This window comes from Gymnogyps californianus, chromosome 3, assembly GCF_018139145.2.
Source record: "Gymnogyps californianus isolate 813 chromosome 3, ASM1813914v2, whole genome shotgun sequence".
Lineage (NCBI taxonomy): Eukaryota > Metazoa > Chordata > Aves > Accipitriformes > Cathartidae > Gymnogyps > Gymnogyps californianus.
Window position 1 is genome coordinate 808,404 of NC_059473.1, and position 25,153 is coordinate 833,556.

Here is a 25,153-nt window from a genome sequence, read left to right on the forward strand (position 1 = left end):
TAACTCTCAAGGAGGGCAGGGGGATCATGTCTGCAGCCGGGACGCTAAAGCTCCGTTGTTTCCCCCCCCCCATTTTTAAAGGAAAGGGCAAGCTGTGGTGGACCTGGGCTGCAAAGTTAGGATCTGGGGAAAAAAAATGCCCAACTCTGGAAATTTAGGCAAGCTCAGACCCAGATTTCACCTGTCAGTTCTTGTGAAGATGCGAACTCGCGCTGTGATGGAGCTCTCCATAACACGTCTTTGCCTTCAGTAAACAGGAGAGTGCGAAAGAACAGTACGTCTTTTATTATGAGTGCGTTTTATGTGAATTCAATAATAAAAGGCTCCCAAATCTGCAAAATCCTTTGCCTATGCATTTTCTTGAGTAGGTAAGCTCTTACATGAGCTAAAGCCGTCCATATCTTACTGAGCCATTTATTTATAGCGGATATGCAAAGGCTAAGCCAGACAGCAGCTATGGTTATTCAAGTGACAGAAGCTAATTTGGGGACTGTTAAGTACCGCTACATCAATTCAGCAAAGCTTTTTGCTTTACATTTAAATTTGGTTTATCCGAGTTTGAGGCTGAGGGTGTTGAAAAACACGAGGAACACTTGTCGCATGACACCGAAACCTGGCAGAGGAACCCCGACCCGCAGGAGCCCGAAAGCTCGTCTGCATGCTCTTGAGCCTCCCGAACTTCCCGGCGCCGGTACCTGGCTTGAGCCGTGTCCTCAGCCGTGCCGTTACTACCTCGCAACTACAGCTGATGCTTTCACGTGGCAGTTGTTGGACAGAAGTTCTAAGGAAGGGTAATTACAATGATGATCTCATACTAATTGCATACTGATTGCTGTTCCAATTATGCTTAAGCGTTTCATAGCTATCCGCAGTTTTGTCTATTGATGTAGCATTTCTTCTCCTTAAATTCAAATACCCTGGCAGTATTTGAACTTTGTTTATTGGGGCACTGGAATTTAACCACTAATTTCGCAACCTCCTTTCAAAGGGATCCAAGTTTTTATCTGAAAACAAAAAAAAAGTGTTTTTCTTTTCTACTTCTTTCACCAGCTGGAGCTGTAAATGCAGGGTTTGTCAGGGCTGGTCCGGTGCTCACTGAAGGCGGTGTGGCTTTTTCCAGTGACCGATGGATTTTGGTGAGAGGACATCAAGAAGCTCTGCCAGCTACACAAAGTGGCAATTCAGAGGAGGAGGAGGAATCGGGAATTGTATTGAGATGTTTGATTTCTATACAAATGGAAAGAAGACATTTGCATTTTCTGGTTAGTTTTTTCCTGAAAAACATAGTGAGCAATAAACTCAGTAAAACCAACTATTAAAGGGGGGCCCTGTTCAGCAGCTCCCAATTATTTTTGGAATTAATGTCCTAGCACCTTGCAAAGTCCCCATTTCCCCGCTTTTCCAGAGACACGGAGATGACTGCCTCGCCCCAGGTTACCGAACAGGCTGGGCCCCAGTTCTCCTCAACACCAGTCTGGAGACTTGACCGGGCACCACAGCCATTTTAACTGCTGTGGTAATACCTAAATTAACAGATTTAATACTACTACATTATCAGATGAAGTAATAATTTAGGAATAAATGCTTTAAATCTCAACAGTCCCCAAACTTATGCCACAGAGTTCCAATGCAACGGCGGGGAGCCCTCTCACAGCTCTTAGATGCGTGCCTGCCTTCTCCCGCGCTGGCAATGCTCTCATTAGCCCCCTGCCGTGTTTTAAGCCACTAAAGGCTTAAAAATGCCATAAAGGCTTAAGAATGCCTTTAAAAGCTTAAAAATGCCATAAAGGCTTAAAAATGCCATACAGGCTGGCCCCGGGGCGGCCTCTGAGGAACGCTGAGGCGGCCCCATCCCCTCCCCGGCGCTCGGCGGAGGGGAGCAGGCCCGGCACCCCGCGCTCCCTGCCCAGACCCCCGCCCGTTTCGGGTCTCCCCGTGCTCGCTGGCTGCGGACAGGCCGGCATCGCCCCGCTGCGCCTACGGGGTGGCTCAGCGCCGTCCCCGTCCCCGCGGGCCCGGGACCCCACCGGCCGGGCGAGGCCTGGTCAGGGCAGCGGGGAGGAACTCGGCGGGCCGCAGTCCCACGGGTGCCTCCCTGCTATGGGGGTGTGTGCGGGTATACATGCGCCTGTACGTATCTATACGTACACGCCTATAGAAAGCCGTTGTCCGGCAGGGCGGGAAACCGGGACGCCGCGGTCCCAGCCCGCGCCTCAGGACGGCGGAAGACCGCCCGTCCCCATGGCAACGCGCGGAGGGGGGGCTTCCGGGGCGGGGCCGTCGCGGTGCACGGCGGGAGCCGTCGCTTTGGCCACCGGCGTAAACAGCGCGGCAATGAGCGGGGCCGGCCCGGCGGCGGGCCCCGGTTCTCCCCGGCCCGGCCGCGCCTGCTGCGAGGGGCTCGGCAGCCTCCTGAGGCGCCTCCGCGACAGGTGAGGAGAAACCCCCCCCCGCCACACACACACACACACAGCCCCTCCGCTAGGCTCCGCTCCCCGGGAGCGACTCCGCCGGAGCCGGCCTGCCAGTCAGGCCCGGCCCGCCCGCCAGGCCTCTGCAGGCCTGCGGTGGGCCTCGTCCCCCTCACCCTCCTCACCGCGGCCGGGCTCTGCCGTCGGGAAGGGGCCGGGAGGCACCCGCGGGCTTTCCTCTCAGCCTCTACCGTCGCGGCTGGTGCCCCGGCGGTGCCGCCGGCCCTCACGCCGTTCTCCCGAGGGGGTAAGCCGCCGTGTGCCCCGAAGGGCGGCTCACGGATCTCTGCCGGGGCGGAGGGTGGGGGGGTGGGAAAGGTGGACTCTCGCCTTCCCGGGAATGCCACAGTGCTGCGCTCCGGGACAAATGAGATGGGGTTCATGGGGTGCTTTTGGGATGTTTACAGCTGGGGGCCCTCTGCGGGGAGGGGGGGGGGGAATAGTCCAAGGTCCCCAGCAGTGTCTCCCCAGCACTTCTGTCACCTCCTTCTGCTTCGTCATCATCTTTCGGCTGATTACGTATTTGGGGGGGGCTACTTAAAGCTGGCTTACTGGTAACACCTGACTTCGATGTTTTCAGTCATTGTGCTGTATGACTTCTGTATTAGCATATTGGGTGACTTCTGAAAGCGCTGTAGACCTGTTACGGCCTGTCTGAGAAGTTCTCCTGAACCGCTTCTGGCGACACTTACAAAACTACTTGTTAATTTAAGCAAACAAGCAAATAATATAGATGCTGGTATTTCAGAGCTGGCTAGTTGATGAGTGGACACGTACGGGTGTTTCTCCTACGGGCATCTTTTTAATCTTTAAAAAAAATTATTTTAGGTGTTTCAGTTTGTGGGTGCTTCAGGGGGATCTGACTTCAGGAAAAAAGCGAGTGTCTGTGGTGGTGCAAGCTTTCTGAAGGGGCTTTGGCCGGAGGGATCTCGATCACCGGTCAGTTCCTCTGAAGCTGTGCGCAATTAGCGATGCTCCCGGCCTGTCACTCACTGCCGTAACCACAGTAATTGGTGTCAATTAGCACTTTTTTCCTGGCCAGAGGAAGTCTCTCGAGATCATTTATGCTGTACTGTTATGAAGTTGCTTTTTAAGCAGTACCTGTTTTCTGTCTAATACCGAAGACTTTGATTTCTGGGTCTCATGCTAGCATCTCAAACATACAGTATTAGCAGAAATAATAACACCGTGGCCGTGAGAATCTAAACTTGCATGTAGATAGTGCTTTGACAAAAATGCTGTGTATATCTTCACTAATATCCTGTTCTGGAAGACCTCTGGCAAACAAAACAGGAATAATTTGCTGTTTAAAAGACTGGATATACAAAGTATACTTTTATTGTATAGAAATTATTAAAGATGGGGGCCCTAGATAGGGAAGACACTTTATCTAAATTGCGGCATTAGAGAGTGAAGGGAGAGGGCGGATTAAAATCTGAGTGTTCTAGACTGCGTGTTGCTTTAAACTGCGTCTTTGTGTGCAGATATCCCTCGTGTTAGGAGTAGAGATGTCCTGTGCCCCCCGAGAGCCCGGTCTGCGTGAAGTTTAGTCACCTCTTTTGTGGCTTCTCTCTGGTCTGAGCTGGGGCTGAGCTCACACTGCACAAATGGCCTACCCCTCTTCAGCCCCTCTGAAACCTCTGGGAACGTAGTACATTTCAGACGTCAGCTCCTCTGTCTGATTCAGTTGCACCAAAAGATTCAGGAGTTATTTGGGGAAGGGGAATGACAGGCAGGCAGAGAGACAGCATGATTGCGTAAGCTGTGCTTCCGTGCGAGACCCAGCTTAACAGGTCTTGTGATAATAAATAGACCTTTTCCGCCTGGCACACTTCTGTTGTACGTACTTTAAAATATAAAATAAAAGATGTATTTGTACTTGGTGGTGTTGACAAACAAGGAGTAATTTTTATGCCAGACTGCCAGTTGTATGCTGCTGTTGCCTCTGGGAATGGTGCTGCAGAGGCTGTTGCCTCTTCAGAATTTCTCGAAGTGATACCTTTTATCTAAACAACTTTTTAAAGTGTAGAATATAAAAACTTCCGTTAAATCACTGGAGCATTTCAGCTTTTTAAATCCCGCTTTGGAATTCTGCACTGATCTAATTTCAAGTCGCCTGTTCTAAGACCTGAAGTACCCGACAGCTGTTTCACTCCTGACTGCAGTCCTGCTTTCAGTTCGCAGTTGTGCTTGAGCAAACAATGAGCCGCTGCTGAGAAGCCGTATGTGCAAGAGCTTGAATATGGTGGAGGAAGCTGCTGCTCGGTTATGTCCCCCATCTGACTCTTGGTGAACTAGAAGGGAGTTCTCATGAATATTGCTTTTCCGCCTGTTCTCATAAATCTGTTTTTTCTTTAAATACTTGAATTCTGAAGTGCTTGAGAAATTCGCCACCAGATCGTAAGCTTCTGATAAACAGTCAGCGTGGACTGCCTTGAGACTTGTGCAAAAAACCCCGTAACTGTACCTTAAATTACATGTTAGACTTTATTGGCCATATTGTATTTCCTAATGCTGGTACTTTGTCCAGTCTAAATATAAAAATTACTGCACGCATAGGTCTCTGCACACAGGTCAGTGGTATCTGTGTTGTGTGCAAAATTATAAAGAGTTAGGTTTGAGGTGTCTAAGATAATCAGTGAAATGGGGCAGAGAGCTTACCTTCTGTGTTTTATACAGACCTGACCATGTTGTGATTACTCAGCACTTAATCTTCAGTGGTTGCTGGTGAGAAAGGCAGTGTTTCAGCGGTGTGGGCGATGAAGTAAATAAATTATATAGTTAAGTGCTGTACTTAACACTGTGACTAACGTTGCAATTAGCTTCGCTTTTCAGACAGCGAGGCCAGATGCTTCTCGCTAAGGGTGATTTGCAGTAAACGTCTACAAATACTGAGATGTCCTGAGCAGAGAATGTAAACCAGGTGGGATTATTAGTTTCAGAAATATCTGCTGGTATCAGCTGTATGTAGAAGGTGGTGCTAAACGGGCCCCCTCTAATCCGCCCAGGGGACCAGCCCAGTTGGCTAAGGCTTGAGCAGGCTCCAGGCTAGTGAGGTGGATGCAGCTCGGTGCTCAACAGTTGATTTAATGTCAGATTGGTGCAGAAAAACAACTGTAAAAATAACATTTCTTACTTTTATGGGAAGATTGCGTTGTGCCCAAGTGTTGCACAATTTTCTATGTACTTATCTCAACAGGGTATCATGACAGGAGTACTGTTGTTCCTACATTATGGATGTGGAACTGAAGCACAAAGAGACTAAGGCCCGGTATCTCAAAAAATATTGAGGTGTCTCAGTCCTGCTGGTTTAAATGGGAGGTGAGGGATCAAATATCACTACAGATCGATGCCTGGTGAAATGCCAGAGATTAGAGAGAGCTTGTGGCTGACGAGGGAATTTAATTCTGCTCTCAAATCCCAAACTAACACACTTTCTCTGTAGACTGAAGATTCAGGGTTGTTTGAAAATGAGCCACCTGGATCCTTAAAAAGTTCTGAAGTGTGCTATTTTTGCCCATTTAAGGAAAAAAGTTGATAACTGACTGTTTGCAGCATTTTAACCTAACAGAAAACTGAAACAAATAAAATTATCAGTCAGAGCGCTTTGTGTTTCCATGTAAAAAAGGAGGTGGTGGTGCAATGGAGTGGCCAGAGTGATCCCTGTACTGCTTCAAGCTTCGCTTCTGTCGCTGACACAAAGAAACTGTGCTGGAACCTTGCCAGAACCTGGGCAAGCAAATCTACGAGTAAAGTCTTGATTGCCTCCGATTCAGTGCTTGGACGGAGCTGCGCTGCAAAACACTACAAGCTGTGCAGTAACCATTTTAGGCATCCGTAATGATGATACTCAAACACTGAGAGGCTCTTACCTGATGTTTTTTATACTGCTTTGTCTTGCCTTGAGAAGACCTTACTTATACATTCATGTGCTGTCTAAGTAGCTGTAGCACAGGCTAATGAATGGGATACTGAAAAACCACGCTGGTAGAAAGGAAGCGATCTTTCAGGAGCTAAGGAATGTGATGTGCTACTTGTGGTATCAGAGAATGAGAAGTAGGATTGGAGCCAATGGCTGTTCGCATCCACCGGCTTTTACATCCATCAGGATATCAGTGTTCTTCATTGAGTCATGAAAATTACTTCTAGAAGTGTAAAAACAAGATCTTGAAATCTGCTTTTGCTTAGCTGTCCATCATGTAAAAGGAAATTGAAAGGATGAGATCCCAGATGAAGCGTGGCTTTTAAATTGCATACATGACATGAAAACCTAATCTTGTTTCAGACAGTGGCAGGATCAGATGGGTAAAATGGATGCCTTGATCTCTCAGACTAAGAAGCAGAAAGGGTTTTTTTTCCTTGCTTTCCCCTGTGCAGGGTAACTGGGAGGAGGCAAATGTGTGTGCCTATGACATGGACACGGTTGCAGGGGAGTGCACGAATCCATACGTAAGCATGCCTAGCCATATGGGTGCATGCAATGTCATGTATCTGCCCATATCACTCGCACAGGTACAGCCTTCCTGGCTAATAAGAAGTAGAGATTATTTTTTTAAATAAGCGGCTTGAGGTACTTGCTTTGATTGTTGCGGGGTTTGTAATATGAATCTACTGGAAGCCTCTGTCTTATCAATTGATTTTTTTTTTTTTGGCTCATGGGATGGTTGCTCATCTTCAGATGCAATTTGTAATTATTAAATAATATCAGCTTTACTCTTTTCTCTTCCTGAAAATAGATTCTCTTTTAAATAGATTGTAGGTGAGGTACAGAATTTGTTCTTAAGCAGTCTGATCATCCCCATGGGCCTATACCCTTGCATTGCCTTTGGCAGATACAGATGGCCCCATCGCATTTTCACAACCATAAATGTTTTTGATGGTTATTTATATCTGTTACCCTTTAGTGAGTTCTGGCAGGTAGTGCTAGTATATCTCTAGATGTACTTGGCTTTAATGCGTAAGTGTGAAATATGTACTTGATTTTAAGTTCAAATCGTTAAATAAAATACTTGGATGGCACATTGGGTCTGTAAGCCGGGAAAGAGTTGGGATTTTTTGGAAATCTATTTTAATGTGTTGATGCATTCCTGTGAGAAGTTGTGGGGAGCTGTCCATTTGAACAAGTTCAGCTAAGTATTTCCTGCATTGGAAGTGGTCTGCTCTGGGACTTGGAGTGGGGAAGAAAGGGGGAGATGGGCTCATGAACTGCCAGCCTCGGGGTTTAGAGCCCTTCCTGGGGCTGCTGGAGAAGGGGCTTGAAACAGCAACTTAAGCTGGGCAGAAGTCTCCGGCTTTTTGGTGGGTCTTGTGTGGATGTATACATGTTCAGGCGTCTTTTCCCTTTAAAACAACCTAGCTCTTCCAGTGAAGAACAAAGAGAAAAGTAAAAGCTTTGAGGGTTTGGTGGGGGGTTTTTTTGTGATAAGCTTGGCTGGCAGATCAATCTGTAAGGCTACTAATCTAGCAAAAATGTGCTCTCTGCTCTGAAAAGGTTATGCTCTGTAAAATGCTTTATTTCTTGCATTTTGAGAATTTAAATTGTGAAATAGTTTTATCTTACCATATGCTGTTTGTTTTCTTCCAGTGAAGCCAAAAGGCTGGAATTAGAAAGAAAACTAATGGAATACAGAAAGTCCGATGCATACCTGTAAGCCTATTTAAAAGCTTCTTATAGATTATTTTAGTTACAAAGACTTAGGGATCATGGAATGTTTTTAGAATGTTATCTTGAAGGTTTTTTATACCAATAAATTTATATTCATATGTTAAGTATAATGTAAGATTCATGTCTCTAAGTTATTGATGAAATAGCTTCGGCAATAACATAACTACCTTATTCTATTAACACTGAAATGTTATTATCTTAGTAATAACTAACATGCAAGTTGGTTTTTACGCAACTTCTACAAAATCACTGTAGCATAGTTGGTGCTAGAAGGTCCTAGGGTCTTAAAGTCTGAAAGTTTTAGGAAGTCCTAGAGGATATTCTAGGTTCTGGTCCTGCTCCTTGGATTGTTTCTGCATTATCTATTTAATGTAAATTGCATATACAGTCTGGGGGGGGGGGTGGTGAACAACCAACCCCCAAAAACCAAACCTAAACAAAAAACCAAAACAAGCTCCAATATTAAGAGGGCTGAAAGGTGTCTCATCCAGTGTTCCTTTCCTCAAATGTGTTTTGTAAAGCTCATAGAGGTGCCTTTTCTATCTTGGCTCAAGGCACTGAGGGGTAGGTGCAGTAATGGCCAATCCCTTAGGAACTCCTTTTCTGAAAGAGGGCTTCTAGATTAAAAAATGAAGATGTAAATTAAAGAAAAAAATGCCTGAACAGGTGAGGAAACATCACATGTACTTTGTTTTATGTTTTTATTTGATTTATTTTAATCTAACAGGTTTTGAACTGAAGATTCTCTGGACATATTGGCAGCTTGGGGGATTTAGGTTGCAATTTCACTACCGATTTAAGCAGACCTGTAGGCAGACTGCGACCAAAAGATGCTCCTGACTGCCCCTGGTTCACGTTTTCCTTTATTGGTGCTAACGCTTGTGTGGCTGCCCTGTAATCAGATAAGAAAATAGGTCTGGCTGAAAGTGAGTCTGTGTTTTGGGTAGGTGACAACTGGTTTAGATGGATTTTCAGCTGGATTACTCTTGGCCTAATTTGCCATGTGGCCACATAGCAGATAGTATTGGCACAAAAAGGAAAGGCTTGGAGTGAGATGCCCCTTTTGGTGGCAGCATGGATTTAGGTTGGCTTAAAGCAGTTGTGAAACCGCAGCCTTAATGTTACAATTTGTATGACTTTCAGAGCACGTTCTTCTAAATACAATTTTCATTTTGATTTAATGTGATATAAGTGACTAAAAAATAATCCATTTAAGCCAGATTTACAAGATATAAATATACTTATCCTTTTGAACACCAAACCCCCTGTTTAAACCTGAAGTTATATAGCAGACATCCTATCAGTTGTATAATGTAGCTTTGGACAGTTGTGCAGAAGAATGTGTCTGCTCCTTTTTGGGGGTTTGGGGGGGGCAACTCCTATGTAAGTGTTAGTATGGATGTGTCTGAAGAAAAGTGATTGTAATAGATGCGTTTGTTTTATTTTCATACTCTTTAAGTGCAGTTTCTTTTTCCCCTGTAGAATGAAACTAAAATACATGAAGCTGAAAAAATACTTGAAAGAAATAGATGAACGACAAAAAGGAGCTCTTCTGCGAAACCAGACGTTTTTAAAGGAATTCGACCAATTTGAAGCTCATATGAAAACTTCAAGTTCAGAGATGATTCAGAAGATGGAAGTAACTTTCTATAAGACTTAATATGTTAGTGTTTACTGTTATTACAGGGTTGCTAAATGGGTTTTGTCTGAGTATTATGCACATCAAGGCTTCAGATGTTAGTGAAACCTCATCATATGTTTTGGAGTGCTTAAAGCGGTAATGTTTGGGAGTTTGAAATGAAGCCAAACTCTGCTAATATATGATGTAACAGACCCTACTGTAGCTGCAGAGGTAGTCCACAACACTTCACAGAACTCTACATTTTGTCTGCAGTAAAGTGTCCTGTGCTTCTGAGTCTCTTGGAAGCGAGGGAGAGCTGAGATCAAAAAAATGTGGAAATGGATCGTGTTTGGAGTGTTAGTGATAAGATAATAAACCAGCGGTATCTAGGTTAGGACAAAAAAAAGACTTGAGTTGTAATATTTTCATGAAGACTTCATTATAAAACTGTATTTCAGTAAGGCTTTTATTACTTAAAAGTACCCACATGTATTTCATGGAAGTCATTTCAGGACATACTTTTAATTTTGCTGATGTGAACGCCCAAAATAGCCATAGTTAGTCTTGCCCCTGCTCATTGCTCTGTCTTCATCAGCAGAGGAAGTGCAAGAGTAAATATCTTCTGTTACAACAAATTACTGTGTTTGAGCTATCTGGACTAAATCTGAGCTAAAATGAGGTCACACTTAGTTATGTTACTAAACAGTCAACTAGCAATACTTGAACAGTGGTAAGAGAAAAAACTGCTTCCTCCAGTATCCTTTTGCATCTCTCAGATCTTTGCTTTTGGTAACATTTTTGCAGGTACTCAGAGAAATTTGATTCATGTGCCTTCAGAGTCGGAAATTTTGAACTTTCCTTCTGGGCTGGTAAAGTAAAGCCGAAGGAGTGTTTCATCACCTTGTGTACTTGAGTTGTGTGTCATAACTGACATGGTAGGAGCGTGTTAGTACCAAATGACCACTTTTAAAAGAGCCAATACCCCACAGAATACACTTCTTGCTGTCTTCTTGTAGTATCTTTGTTACCAAAGATGTCTGCAAATGTGGTACTTTTCCTTTCTCCCCTCATAGCCTTGACTGCTGTCAGCTCAAAGGTCTACATTTGTAAAAGGGGTCTTATTACTGACTTCACTGAATGTCATCAGTTTGAGAACTCATGCTGGGATGAATTATCCTTATGAAAGAGGCTGTCGAACTAATACATGCCTGTTCTGTTTTTAAATGACTAATTTCTTTAAAATTATCGCAACAGGTAGAGAATATGCACGGTCATAACATTTTAAAAGAAGGAATAAAAGCTCTCATGAGGACAAATGAAAGTGAGCATTCAACAACTGCATTCGCCACCCTCTGCTATTTGTTCTGCCTGTTTCAGTTGTTTTGGTCTGTAATTCTCATTGCGGAAACAGTTGTGAAAAGTCAGCTTGACTCCGCAGTGTTTTCTGTTTGGAGAAAAGCATTTGTCGTCTGGCAGGCCGCTACTGGAGTCTCTCTCCCCATGATGACTAGAACTGATAATTAAATGGGGATTTCTGTACCTGCAGTATGTAGTCCATCTACCTTAACGTCTTAAAATAGTACGGGAGAAAAAGAAGTTGTGGAAGTCAAAAAAGCATTTATAGTGGTTTCATTTGTGTTGAGATAAAAAGATCAGTTACCACTAGGCCTGAATTGCTATGATTTTTTTTTTTCACGCTGAAGTAAAATTTGATGATTCTCTTAATTTTCCAGTCTTTCAGACCCTCATTTGCAACTGTGAACAGACTGTTTGCTTTTCCTGTTTAGCCCTATTGGGGTAAATGGCTTCAGTCTTTTCCTTATGGCTATGTACCAGTAATGCTATTTGTAGGTCGGAGAGTTACATTTGTATTGCTTTTTTTATAATTAGTGCAGAAAGAAGATGAAACTCTTCTATACTAGTAAAGAGATTTCTGCACGTCTTATCTTAATGTTTGAAACAAACTTGATCAGGACCCATATTTAAGGTTATATAATAGACAGGATTTTTTTAATCATAACTCATGACTGAAGTGCTTTCAATTTAATAGACTACTATAAGAAAAAGCCAAGGTTTGAGGATTTTTGAATCATACTATTAATATGTTGTCTTGCTATTCACTGAAGAACAATTGGGGATGCTGCAAAGTGATATAGTTTGGTAATGATCTCAGATTTAAAAAAATAAAATTGTGACATGCTCATGCCACTAATATATGGAGTCAGATTTTTAGGGAGCTGAAATCTGGGAGGGAAATGTGTTTGTACCTGCTTTCTAAGAGCAGTAGCATTCTTCAGAAATATTTGGCAGGGGCTATTTCTGTCCTCCTGCCGCTCCCCTTGCTGGAAGAAAGGAGGGAAGGAAACAAATTAGTTGAGGCATTTTAAGCCCCTATGATGTGGTACTGACATAACACTTACCTTTGTGTGGCTGTCTAGAACTCAGTTGTGATTGTTTTATATTTCTCTGAAATGCAGTTTGAATTAAAACAGGAACAGTGCTCTCAGAGTGTACTGTTTCCCCCACGCTTTTGTTCAGGGGTACACACAGCTTGATCTGAGACAGTAAAACTTATACTGTGATCCTCTTAAAAAAAACTTAGACTGTGATCCTCTTAAAAGGAGGTGTCTAAAAAGCCTGGGTCCAGGTTCTAGCAAATGTGCACGTGCAGCAGCACCCTTGGATGACAGTGGTACAGGACTGAAAGAAAAGTGTGGGGTGGCTGAGGTGCTCAGATACAGCAAGTATGTGAAAAGAAATACATAAGCACTTCTGAAAAAAGCTAAGAGGAGGAAAGAATCAGACTGCAACATAAAAACAGGGGGAGCGGAAGGGGAAAAAGTGTAAAATGATGTAGAAGTTCAAAAACAAACGAGCAAACCTTACTTTAAAATATTTTTTGAAACTTTTCGTATGCTCTGGAAACACCGCACTAGGAAGCGTTATTAGAGCTTAGCCTGAAGCAGGGATGTAGAAGCAGCAATGTACTTTATTTTGTATTTTTTTCCTACTGTCTGGTTTGGCTTTCACTAGCTGCATCACAGTAAAGAGCAAGAAACCCTTTGTATGCAGTTCCTACGTTAGAAAAAGTTCCTTTCTTTCAGTAGATAAATGTATGACCTGAAGTGTGAGCCTTTGTCCTTTCTAAAAATCTTGGGTCCTTTTCACTATGGATGTTAATGTTAATGCAGTGTCTAGTCCTTTTTGAATCCTCATAAGCTTTTTGTCAAATCAGTAGAACGTGACAACAAGCCCTATATAGTAATTTTGTCTTCTGGCTAAAAAAACCAACCCAACCAACAAACAAAACCCCCAAACTTTATTGTTTTAAAATTAGTTGTCTTTGATTTCATTGAAAATCTCCTTGCTTTTTTTATTAAGAACAACAGCAACTAGGTGGCCCCAGACAACTCTCCCCACGTTAGCTGTAACTTGCAATGTATTAACCCTGCCTGCCGTTGTTCCTGTCAAAGTACATAGCCCCCATCTCTGCTTTTCTCTGCTCACGTTGGATGATTTTCATGTATGGTATTTGAGATGGGGTGATGAGAGCCGTTTGTGCAGATTAATGCTCCGGCTGAAAGGCCCGTGGGTTTGCGTGTCCGTTTCCGATTTGGGAGGTGCTGTCCTTGACTTCAGCGTCCCGAGCAGGTGACCTGGGGGGGTTGTTAGCTGATCTCCCTGCCTTTGCAGGTAAGGAAGCTCCCTGGAAAAGATGTAGCTGTCTCTTAGGGTAGCAGTTGATTTCCGCTCCGATAAACCAATGGGCTGGCTAACATCCCATGGTTGCATACCCACAGTAATAAATTCCTCGCACAACTGTAGCCCAGCTAGTGCCCGGTGATTCTTTTAAGCCTGTTGGGTCTGGTGACATTCGCAGAGCATCTTTTCCTTGCTTCAGCTTAGTAACATACAGTTTAGAGACTGTCCTTGGGGCTGTGTGCGTGATTCCCGCCCCCTCCTCTTCTTCTTTTTTTTTTATTTATTTTATTTTTATTTAAAGCAGAGCAGGACTGGGGCTATGTTGTGATGCTAGGTTCCCCCTGTTGTTTTTAAGGATTTTTTTTTTTCTTTTTTTTTTCCTGAGCAACCCTAATGTACACCAGTTTGACTAGTGGTAGGTTGTTACAGCATACTGGTGTGAGTCACAGTTGTGCCATGGGTTGATCTGCATGCAGAGTTTTCGTTCGTTGCTTCCATTTTGATGTTGCTATGCCATCCATTTTATTTTTGCCAGGTTAGACTTATTTTTTTCTGAGCTGTTGAACAAAGCGCAGATTACATATCCTCTATGTTACAGTTATGAAAAGTCCCCTTGTTGTGGATTGTGTAAGAATTATGGAGCATGTAATCATTTAATCTATCGCGGAAGTACACAGAAAGAAATTATTACTATTTTCTCTTTTTTTTCATAGAGACAGAATGCCTTTTAGGAGTGCTTTATCATAACTATGTGCACAGTTTATTATGTGGCTGTAGCTGACAAAACTTCTTTTGTTTCTGGAAGAGTCGCTTTTTTCCCCTGTGTTTGTGTGTCTGCAATTTGTTCAGTAATTTTGGGGAGTATAAGTAAATTCACTTAAGCTTTCAGGAAAATCCAGGAGTTACATTTGAGTTTATTTTGAGCATCTTTAATTCTCATGTAGTTAGTTTTTGTTTCTTAAAATTTCATGTTTACAATTTTATGAACAGCTTCTATTACCTGGGAAATAGCAGACTTGCTGAATGCACCATTGGAGTGAAGTGCAGAGCTGGTTAAGTTAATTGTTTTGACGATTTATTTTCATGCATATTACCTGATGCAGAATAGGTATTGAAGTGCTTTCATTCAGGGCCGATGTAACTTGTTATTGGGGTTTACAATTACTAACAAACAGGATTAATTATAGGTGCTGCATGTGCTTGGCTTTTAAGCAGTAGTCCTACTATGAATGCATTACATTTGGTCAATTAAACAATGTAGTGGAGGTGAAGACGGTTTATGCAGTTGTTTGTGAGTAACACTACAGCAAGTTGCCTTTCGTGCTGCGTTGCTCTTTATAACATCTGCCATATATTTTTCCTTATAGTAGCTCAATGAGTTGTAAGGTGACGTGTGTAAAACAAAAACAAATTCTAAAGCTCATTTCATCCCAAAGCAGCGGAGTCATTGTCTGGATACAGCAGAAATAATTTGGCGTTACAAATACTAGTTGGGATGAAATAAATTGGAGTCAACAAGTTACTGCTATTTTGTAGGATTCTAAATTACATGAATGAATACATGTGTATTAAAAACCTGCAGAAGATTGTGTACAGGCCACGTCATTTTTTTCAGGGGAGTGGAAAAATTAGGAGAAAATGGAATCTCTGGCTTTTTAAATATAGTCCAAGTAAAAAATGCTGCTAGGACATTACATTTAAAAGTGCACAATTTGCAAAGTAGTAGTTGTTGATTTGTGTTGGGGCTTTTTTTGGCCTTCCATTTTACGTAATGGATTTGTTCACATTTAGGCATGGTATGGAAGAGAAATTAAAAGCGCGCTATCACTTCAAGAGGGTAACTTGTCAGCAGAAGGTGACAAGGAAGAAGAATACAACGAGCAGGTAATGCGAAAGAAGTGGGGGGGGAAATGTGTTTTATTACATTGATGTGCTTTCCTCTGAGCTGCTGCATGAAGAGGCGGGCATTGCGAAGCAGTCTTTGCGGGGGGGATTTTTGTTGTGGCATTTGTAGTGTGAAATATTGTTTAGTGCCCGAGCAAAGTACAATAACCTGCGCAAAAAGTGCAATTATTTCAACCAAAGAAGTAGAATTAAAAAGCGGGGAGAACTCTGTTTATATTCATCTTTGTGTAGGTTTTTATAATTCCTGTGCCGAATAGTGTGAAAATGGTCTTGACCGAGGAGGAAATATTCTTAATGAATGATATTTTAAAAAATGCAGCAGTCGATTCATATGGTGTATTTATAATTTTGTGCGTTTTGACCTTTTCTCAGAAGAAGCAAAAAGAGATTGCATATCTAAGTAACAGACAAAAAGACTGACAAGGAATACTTAAATATATTCTGCTATATATCTGCAGTAATGCAGGCTTCTAATCCCTCCTCCTATCTCCATATAAATGATACAGTTCAAGACCATAGCTGTTTTCTTCACTAAAAGCAGTAAAGCTCTTTTAGATGAAATGTCTAAAAACATCTTGTAATAACTTGGAGCATGCTGGCAAGAGTAGTCACTTGTGACTATGTGTGAAACCCCCTCAGCTAGTCGATATTGTAATAAGCAAAAATGGTAGCATCACTCCATTATTCAGAAAAGCCAACAGCATGCTTGTCCCTTAGGCTACAGCATTCATTAAGAAAAGCTTACTGGGCTGAAAGCTGGAAACAGATGATAACGGGATATGATTTTCATATTTAATGCATTCCTTGGAAGAGTATGTGTGCTGCAGATTGATAGAAGAATCAACTGCTACTTTACTAAAAGACTTTCTAGTTTGCCCTATAGCTACCGATGGAATCACTCAGCCAAGAAATTAACTTTTTCTCCTTTTACCTGCTTTATATATCTGCTAAGCAGGCTGCCTGGCTGCCAGTAAATGTTATTATGCAGTTAAATGTTTGGTATTTAAGACTCTTATCAGAAAAGAAACAGAGGCCACACTATTTTGTTTTTATAGTAGGAGGAAGGTTTTCGGTTTTCTTTCTTCAGTGCATTAGCAGTCGTTAATCTGAGTTTATAGGAAGTTTTCCCCATAGATTAAAAAGTTAAAAACCTTGAATTTAGAGCATTCTTTAAACTGTAATATACAAAGCAATGAACCTGAGCAACCTTGACCTATATGAACAGGCCTCCAGCAGTTTGCGAATTACATTTTTAATTCAGATGTATGTGAAAAGGTGAGTTTATTTTTGAATGCTAGATTCTTCAGTTAAAAGCAGTCGGTGTAGGAGACGTGATTTCTAACCTATGGAAAAGTTTACATAAGTACTAGAACATCAAAGGCTCACGGTGTGACTTGGTTTTTTAAAAACTGTTAGCAGGTTTTGGACAGTACAAGAACTTGGTGCGTACCCAAATATGTCACTTTATGTTGAATTACAGTTAATAGCTTGGCTGTGGACTCTTTCATCCCCTGTCCCCTTCTTTCTCCTTCTCATCTCCCTTCTTAAATACAAAGGTAACTTCAACTAAATTGTGCATCCTTTTGCCTTGTCTGTGTGCTGTGTCTCAGATCTTACTCTGTAACTCCATTTTTCTTCGGACTGATTGTTCCCGTTTCCCAGCACCTTCACCTCACTTAAAATCTGCTTATTCTTATGTCCAAAATACGAGAGTTTGTTCTCAGCGATGTGGCACCGAGTCAGTCATAGCGAGCACATGCCGTTAGCAGGTGGTATATCCAGGATGCAGATCAACACAGCTTGGAACTGGTTTTATTTACCAGCCCTGGTATCGTAACAGTTTCCTTCAGGCTAGTCAGGATGCCAGTGATCGTGTGATAACCTGGTCAGTGATGCATCTTGGAGACCGAGAAGGGCAATCACAGAACCAATCTTCTAGAGATGGTCAGTATCCCAGTGCCCCTGAAACACCAGTGTGAGTAGCTGGTACTTCTCTGAGCCATGGGATAGGCACCCTTTTGGACTCTCAATTTTTATGGGAGCTCTTAAGCTCAGAAATCATACACCCAAACAGTGTTTGCCTAGAAAACCATGATTCTCCATGGCAAGGACTTGAGCACCAGTCTTTTGAAGCCCAGTGTAACGGCAGTCCAGCGTTGCAAGTTGGAGGAGAGGTCCTGTACTGAAGAGGTCCTCCTCGCCTGGCAGAACTGTATAACCTGGGCTTCTGAAACCTTTGTGCAGCGAAGTCTGGCTTCTTGAACTTCGAAGCACTTTCTCGAAGCCTTCTGAAGGTTTTTGGACTTGTGCATCTTGGCGCTGCCGTGCCTGTTGGACGTAGGGCACCTCCCAGGGACACCTGTGGGTGGCAGAGCGTCCTTCCCTGAGAAAGGGGGTGTCACCAGGCGAGAGTAACGCCTGGCGCCTGGAAGAGACAAGCCGCTGGCTCGACTTTGCCTCCCGAGCTTTCACGTGGTCGTCTGCTGCTGGGGGAGGCTGGGCCCTTCTGCGAAGTCCTAATGGAAGGGATTTTTTTCTTCTTACCTTTGTTCTCTTCAAAACACTTTAATGATAATAAAAAAAGATTGCATTTGTTACTGGAGGAAGAAGTGGGGAGCCCGCACTCCACAACCAAAAAGAGGATTGTAAGTGTGCTTTGTGCAGACACTTCATTTAACTCCCAGCTGGAGTGATGTGAAGTTCAGTAGTTTTGTTGACTGGTTTAGGTAAGTCATCTACATGTTTTTACTGTTTTGGTGGTAAAAACAGTACCTAGACCAACGGTATCTGTCATACTTTTGCTTTGAGAATGCAAAGGCGGTGAAGAGATTGGGGTTTTTTTTTTTCTGCTATCAAAGAGGAGCTTGTTAGAGATGTGCGTCTGCTATGACTCTGCCAAGCACTTGTACCTGTTTGAATTGCATTCGTTTTGGAACACTACATCCAGGAGCTGCTAAATCCATAAAGTACTTGCTAGATGCATTTTAAAGCAGCAAATCCAAGACCCGAAAAGTAATTAGGAGGAACCCGAGAGCAGTGGTGATGGAATAAGCTGTGAAATTAATCTGAGTAGCAAACCTTTACTCCTTCTTAAAATAACTTCATGGCTTTTTGTTCTGCTTCTTGTTACGTGGAATTTGAGCTTTTTTAATGAAACTTGGTCACAGGCTAGACAAGATGCCTTTGTTTCCTTTAAGCTGGGCTTGGCAGCTGACTTTGTGTGGTAGGAAGGGGTCAGGCAATGAAAGAGAGGAGAGAGGTGTGGAGGTGACTGTAAATTGTCCTGCTGTGATTTGGGGCTGAAAAGTAAGCCCTGCTTAGTATGAACAATGGTATTACGACAGCTAATTTTGGCTTTGCATAAACTGGCGGTGACCTTTTAGTAGTAGCGGTGGCAGTAGCCACTCCTCCTAAATTGTTCTGATTGAGTAGGTTTGCAAAGAAAAAAAGGCAAGTATTAAAACACTGGGATTTAGAAGCAGAGTGGTTATACTCTTGGAACTATTTTTATGCAAGTTCAACAGTTCTTGGAGGAAAGTGCCATTTAAAATGTTTCTGCTCAGTGCCCAAAGTTGCCTTGTGGAAAACGCGATTTCATCTACGTGGTGTTAGCTGAGTAGTCGTTCTTCCTCTTTGGTGTGATTTAACAGACAGGAAAGAGCAGAAGGAAGACTATGAATACAGTGATTTTTGCCTTATTCTTATTTGCTTTGTTGACATGCTGTGAGCAAAGCTGGACATACAGACAAGTAAGCGATGGCAGATGTATGTTCCAGACTCTCTGGGGACCCTTCCTCATCCCATTGCCTTCTAGAGAAGACCATGAGAAGAGAGGCAGGAGGAGGTTGCTCAGAGTCAGTAACTTCAAGGCATTTTCAGTGACTTTGGTGGATAGCTCTAAATGTCGTACTTTGGTCCAGGGTCTTAAAAGCCTTTGCAGGAATCTAGTCTTAAAGGTTTGCCTATTTGTAAAAACCAGTTACCGTTTAGATTAGTTTGAGTTCTTCAGGTATTTCAGTCCCTTTTAGTCGGGTTGGGGGTGCAGTGTGCTTTTGCCACCGGTTGTTTTGGCTCACGGAGCTTCAGTTGAGGTCCAGGCCCTTGTTTTCACGCTAGGACGCAAGAAATGCATGCCAACTGTTTGTGTAATAATAATACTGTAGAAAATACTTGACTTCTGTGACACTTTTCCCTCCAGAAACCAACATGCCATCCTCTAGAAGCTCCATTTGCAACACACTGCCTGTTTGTTTCCTTAAGCCGTCCCCCACCTGTGTTTTTTCAGATGCCGTGGGTTGGAAGAGATGCAGGAATCGGCACCAAGACAGCCGTGCCAAGAGGACTGTATCATCCAGCAACGTTCTTTATGGGCCGCCACACATCAGCCGTCTCGGCCGCCGGAGGTTTGGGCACGCGGCAGAAACCCCCCCAGCCCACAGAGAGCCGCTTGGCACCCGACCCGCCTTCGTCCTCTCCATCGCTTGAAGGACTTGATCCAGAGAGCAGAAGCGCTGATTTAGAGAGTGATGCATCATTGGAGGGAGCAGCGAGACGCGGGGACCTGGCTGCCGGTGACGAAGGCTCCGAGGAGCAGCTCATCTCCTCAGCATCTGATCCCAAACCAGCCACCCCCGAGGAGGAACAGCCACAGGGAAGCGTCCCAGGTACGGTGGGATGCGTGCCTGTGTGCCTCTGGCCAGCGCTGCAGCACGCTCATCCCAACCAGAGCAATGCCCACGGCTGCTGGTTTCTCCTACGCCTGTGGCACTGTGGCTGAAGCATGGTGGCACTCTTTATTTTATTTTTTCTCTCTCTCATTTTTTCTTTTGACTCCATTTCCTCCCAGGCTGCTCATCTGGACAGGCAAGGACTTGCTGGGGGCTGATCTTGTTCAGGCTCACTATTAGAGAAGTGAAGATTTCTTCACTGCTGTGCCCGTGGTTGTCTTGAAGTAGTCTGAGCCTCATTTTAAGAGGTTTAATGTGAACCTACTTCACTGGAAGAGTATGTCACTTCTGTTTCGGGTTGATTTCCTTCTCCCTCAGACGCTTGTGCACAATAGTTCATCCATTTCCAAAAACGGGATTCAGCAATGTAGAGTGAAGATCGGTACGTCCCCGTATGCGGCTGGATTAACTCCTGCTTGTTGGTGGTTGTCTGCCTTGTTCTGGACTTTCCTGAGAAAGGTGGTGCAGACCCTCCCAGACGAGATGCTCTTGCTCTGGGATGAGACACGCTGCCCTCGAAGGCTGCATTCCAACTTCTCATTCCTCTTTTTTTTTTTTTCCTTTTTTTTTTTTCCCCATCTTGGCAAAATGTGTTCTCTCCTGTTTTACTGGGTTGGTCAGTTACTTTGAAGTAAGCTAATGGACTTGTTTTTTGAAGTCACGGTGACAAAGATTTGTCGCTAAGTAACAGTTATTCCTTTTTTAAGACCTTGCAGAAATACTCTCCCCTGCCTTGCCAGTTAACATAGCAATTTTCAACTTAAACTAGTTTTCCAAGCCCCGTAACAATAGCTAAAATGGAGCTATTTATAACGGAAACTGGTGGCAACCCTAATGATGCAGGGACTCCTGCTCTCCTATTATGATTGTGGGTTTCTTTATAGAGGAAAGCTGGCATCCCCATCAGATGCTCTTCTGTACTCCTTCTTGGGGTTTTTCTGGCATCTTCTTTCTTGAGGTTTTTTTTCCATTCCTTTTTCTTTCTCTAAGGAATTTATTTCCCTCTCATTTTCTTTCATCTGATGCATTTGCCACTTCTCTGTTTTAATGAAAACCTGTCCTTACTGGCGCTGGAAGGAGACCAGTCCAGCCTGGCTTACGTTAGCCCTGGGCTCTGCCTGCGGCTCTGCAGAGCGCTGGTTCCTCCCCGCGGGGAAGGCTGAGGTGGCCAGCATCGTGTCTGGGAAAGAAATACCCATTTAATTTCTGGAATGCAGTATCTCTGCCTTCAGAGAAACTGTACAGTAGGGTTCAAAATCAAAATGAGCTTTTTGTCAAACAGCGCAGTAATCACCTCAGACCGCCTGGGGGGCTTTTTATGTCTGTCTGCTGCCAAATGCGTGTTGTGAAGTGAACAGGCTAATGCGGTCCAGGTTTGAATGTGTGGAGGGGACTGGCTTGTTCCAGCTCTCCTAAACTTGACCTTCCACACTGCAGATGATGGGAGCTGATGAAGACGCTTGGCTGTGCCGTACCAGAAGCGAGCGCGCGCCGGGCTCTACTGCCGGTTCGGTGCAGAGCGGTGCTCGCCAACCTCTCCTGCTGCTCCCTGGCCGCCGCTCGGCAGCAGCAGCACAGAATGTAGGAAGGAACAAATCCCATTTCCCCCAGGTTAACGAAGCAAGAAAACAGCCCCTTTCTCCCCCCAGCCCAAACTGGAGGAAAAAAACTCTGTTCCTCTCCTCATTTCCCAGCAGGTAAAGGAGTGACATTTCTGTTGCACATACTTGCTTCACAAATTTGGAAACAAGGCTAAGAGAGCCCATCCTGGCATCAGCTACTGTTTGGCATAAACCTTAAGTGATTCAGTTCCAGTGAAACTCCATGACCAAGACGAGCAGAAATGCTGGGTGCTGTAGCGTTAGCAGGTGTGGGAACGCTGGTTAATTTAAACCCATGGTGAATTTTATGGAAAACTGGGGATTTCTGTAGCAATACTAATTTGTTACAGCACTAGCTGGTTCATTAACTTTTGGCGTTCTATAAAAAGATAAGTAGCATGTATCTGTTGTCTTAGAAGCACAATTCAGCCCCCATACTCTCCTCTTTTAGAGAAGGCAATTAACGTGCAGAGTTTAAAAGCCCCCAGGCATGTATTTCTTCTGCAAGGTTTAAAAAATGTGTATGATAGTAGCCTCTTCAGGCGCACTTTTTTCCCCTAAGAAGAGCTTTTTCCAGCTTTTCTGTTTCATTGTTCCTCCAGAGATGATTTAGTGAAGTAGCTGGTCTTCATGCCGGTGATGGTTTTTGAGGAATGCCAGGTTTGTCTCCCACCCGCCGGGAGCTGCAAACCCAAAAGGCGTGAGCGTGGAGGCTGGAGCCTCCCCAGACTCCCCCTTGCGAGAGGAGCGTAGAAGGACACAGGGCCGTGGGCAGGGAAACCCAAAGCAAAGGGAGAGCAGAGGGATGTTCGTTCACGCCTGTTAAGTGAAAGAGGTAAACAAACACCCTAGGCAATCTTAGTTTAATTCCCTACGCTACGATGTACTCCGTCATCCTGCTAATGTTTGGGGAATAACTTTTTTTTATTATTATTATTTTTACAGGACCAAAGCCTAGCCTGAGCAACTGGTGGACTTGTAAGGAGGCGAGCTGGGAGAGCAGCGTTGAGCTCCCAGTCCCGGCGAGTGCCGAGGAGGTGATGCCGAGCCCTCCCAGCGTGCCGCAGGGAATGGCCTCACCAGCGGCCGGCTGGGAGCAGGGCAGGGATGCCCGCGCTGCGGAGGGCTCCTCGCTGCAACCACCAAACCCTCCTGCGGCGCAGGAGGAGCCCTCGGTCAGCTCAGCACCGGATGGGTATGTCCTTATGTGTTTTCTCTCTGCCAGTACTCGTTCGTTAGCATATGCCCTTGAGGCAGTTTTCACAGCTTGGCTGATACGTTGCACTAAAGCTCTGAAGTTGCCACAAGTGGGCAAACTTCTTATTTAGTATCTCGCTACCTCTGTGCTAGTGGTTAAATGGCTTCAGGTAACTCATTCAGGTCAAGACTTGGAGAAGGTAAATAAGTTTGTTGTTAAAATGCAACAGACATTCTTTAAATGTAAGCAAATCTTATTTCAACAAGTTTATTTAATAGTACCTATAACTTACTAAACAGAGTATTTTGTGTGGATTAAAGTTCCCAGTTGGACAAATTTCTTCAGCGTTTCGTTTGGAAATAGCAGAGAGAATGAGGAAAGCGCAACACAGAGATGCACGACTTGTCCTTCGCAACCGTATGAAAGTGGTGGGGTTCTATTGCCAACAACTGCAATACCAGAGTATCAGCTGTGATATCAGTCACAGCTGGATTTTCGGCCTTGCGATGCCCTCGTAAGACAGGGAAGCGCATCCCCATCCCGGCGGGGCAATACCCACTACGAGATGGTCCACGGGGTTTGCCCAGGTCACACGGGAGGGCTGGCTTTCCTCCCTCGCTGTGCTCTAATAGCCCCATGCCAACCGCTGTCATCCCTTCCTGGGTCCCCACCTTGTTGTGCCGCGTTGCTGCAGGAGCATCCCCCCCATCTTTATCTCCTGTCTGTTAGTACTTCTGAAAGTCTGTTTGCTGCCGGTTCCCTCTGCAGCGCTTCATCTCCACATCCCCCTTCGCCCCGGCCATCCTACCACTCCCTGACCCCGCCATTTTGTGACTGCTGCCTTTCTCCTGCCCGCTCTCCCTTAGCGGTACGCTTCTGTTTCCTTGTCCTCTGTATCCTCAGTACCCTTCTCCTTCCTCACCAGTGTTTTCCTGCTCCCAGTCACAACAGAAATACTGAAGAAAGCCTTTTCTGCAGGCACGTGCTGTGTTCCAGCGGGTGCTGCTCCCCTTGGGTCTCCCTACCTTGTGCGGGCACTATTCACGTGCAAAATGCTGCTAGCTGGAGTGGTGAACTAGATACAGGGTGGTCAGGTGGTGGCTGTACGTTGGGGAGAGACCACGTATAAAAGAAACCAGCATTTTTACCCCTGGAGAATGAGGAGTACTCTTTTGCCGGTTGTTTTTTTGGTTGTGTTTTTTTTTTTCCTTTTTGGTTGTTTGCAGCTTTTTAATCTGCTTAACGCATCTATTCTTCCTACATTCATGGTCATGTTGTCTTAGGTACTGATTTCAATATTAGTTTGTGTTTTTAATAGATGACCGTTGAGCAGAAACTAGTGGCCATCAATATACACTTCTGTAACTTTATCATTTCACGTTTGCATCAGACTGTTGCTTGCTATGGAAACATCATCTAATTTACATCTAAATAGCTTTTACCCAGTTTTTCTTTTGTATAACACCTGTTAATCATAACACTTTGTAGGGAAGTTGCATAGAGTGCCTGCCTTTGCTAGAGAAGTCATAGCTGAGCGATGGTAATTTAACCTTTTGTTCTCTCCCTGTCAATGCTAGTGATGCCTCGCTGTTCGTAAACTAATGAAAATATCGTGCAATGCTCTCGAAGCCCAGCCAAATTTTACAAAAGGTTTCACTGCTCGCATTATCTCCGGAGCACGACCGAAACCAGAACATGGAGGTTTCCTCTCGCATTATGCCAAGCTGAATACCTCCGTTTTTCTCAAGGCCATGGAAGCGGGATCGCCACTGTTAGCTGTTTCTGCAGAAAAGATACAAATTTTAATTTGTTTTACCTGAAAATTAAAACGCAGATACAACGGCAGGCATGGAAGATCTTGTGGAGGGATAAGCAGCCTTTCCGTTGTTGTGCTTATAACCAGGTGGGCTTTCCAAGTCCATCTTTCCAATGCACGTGAAATTCAGCGTGCACGCTCGAGGCTTGCAAAATAATTCATGAGCTGAAAATCTTGGGGAAAAGTTTCCAAGTTATTAGGACACCATTTTCAATTATATAAATTACACAAACTGTGAGAATGCAACTTCTTTTGGTCTGAATATATCATGCCACAGATTCACAAAATGAATAATATCGCAGGTCTTGCGATGTCCCTTCAGTCCGTGTGTCTTTTCTCTTCTGAAATTCCCATGCTGGCTGAAGAAATATGCTGAAATTATGTAAAACTATGCATATTTGTCGTCTTAAATTGAAATATCTGTAGCTTGGACTTTCCCAATGCAGC

At 44.0% G+C, this 25,153-nt stretch overlaps 1 protein-coding gene across 1 annotated transcript in view; it reads left to right on the top strand.

Annotated features, from left to right (window-relative positions):
- The first annotated feature begins 2,334 nt into the window (after positions 1-2,334).
- KIZ (kizuna centrosomal protein) overlaps positions 2,335-25,153 on the top strand; it is a 51,798-nt gene continuing 28,979 nt past the window's right edge. Inside the window, exons 1-6 of the mRNA XM_050893017.1 lie at positions 2,335-2,432; positions 8,056-8,118; positions 9,619-9,775; positions 15,251-15,343; positions 19,650-20,028; positions 22,638-22,887. Coding sequence (XP_050748974.1) covers positions 2,335-2,432; positions 8,056-8,118; positions 9,619-9,775; positions 15,251-15,343; positions 19,650-20,028; positions 22,638-22,887 — 1,040 coding nt within the window. The remainder of the gene's footprint in view (positions 2,433-8,055; positions 8,119-9,618; positions 9,776-15,250; positions 15,344-19,649; positions 20,029-22,637; positions 22,888-25,153) is intronic.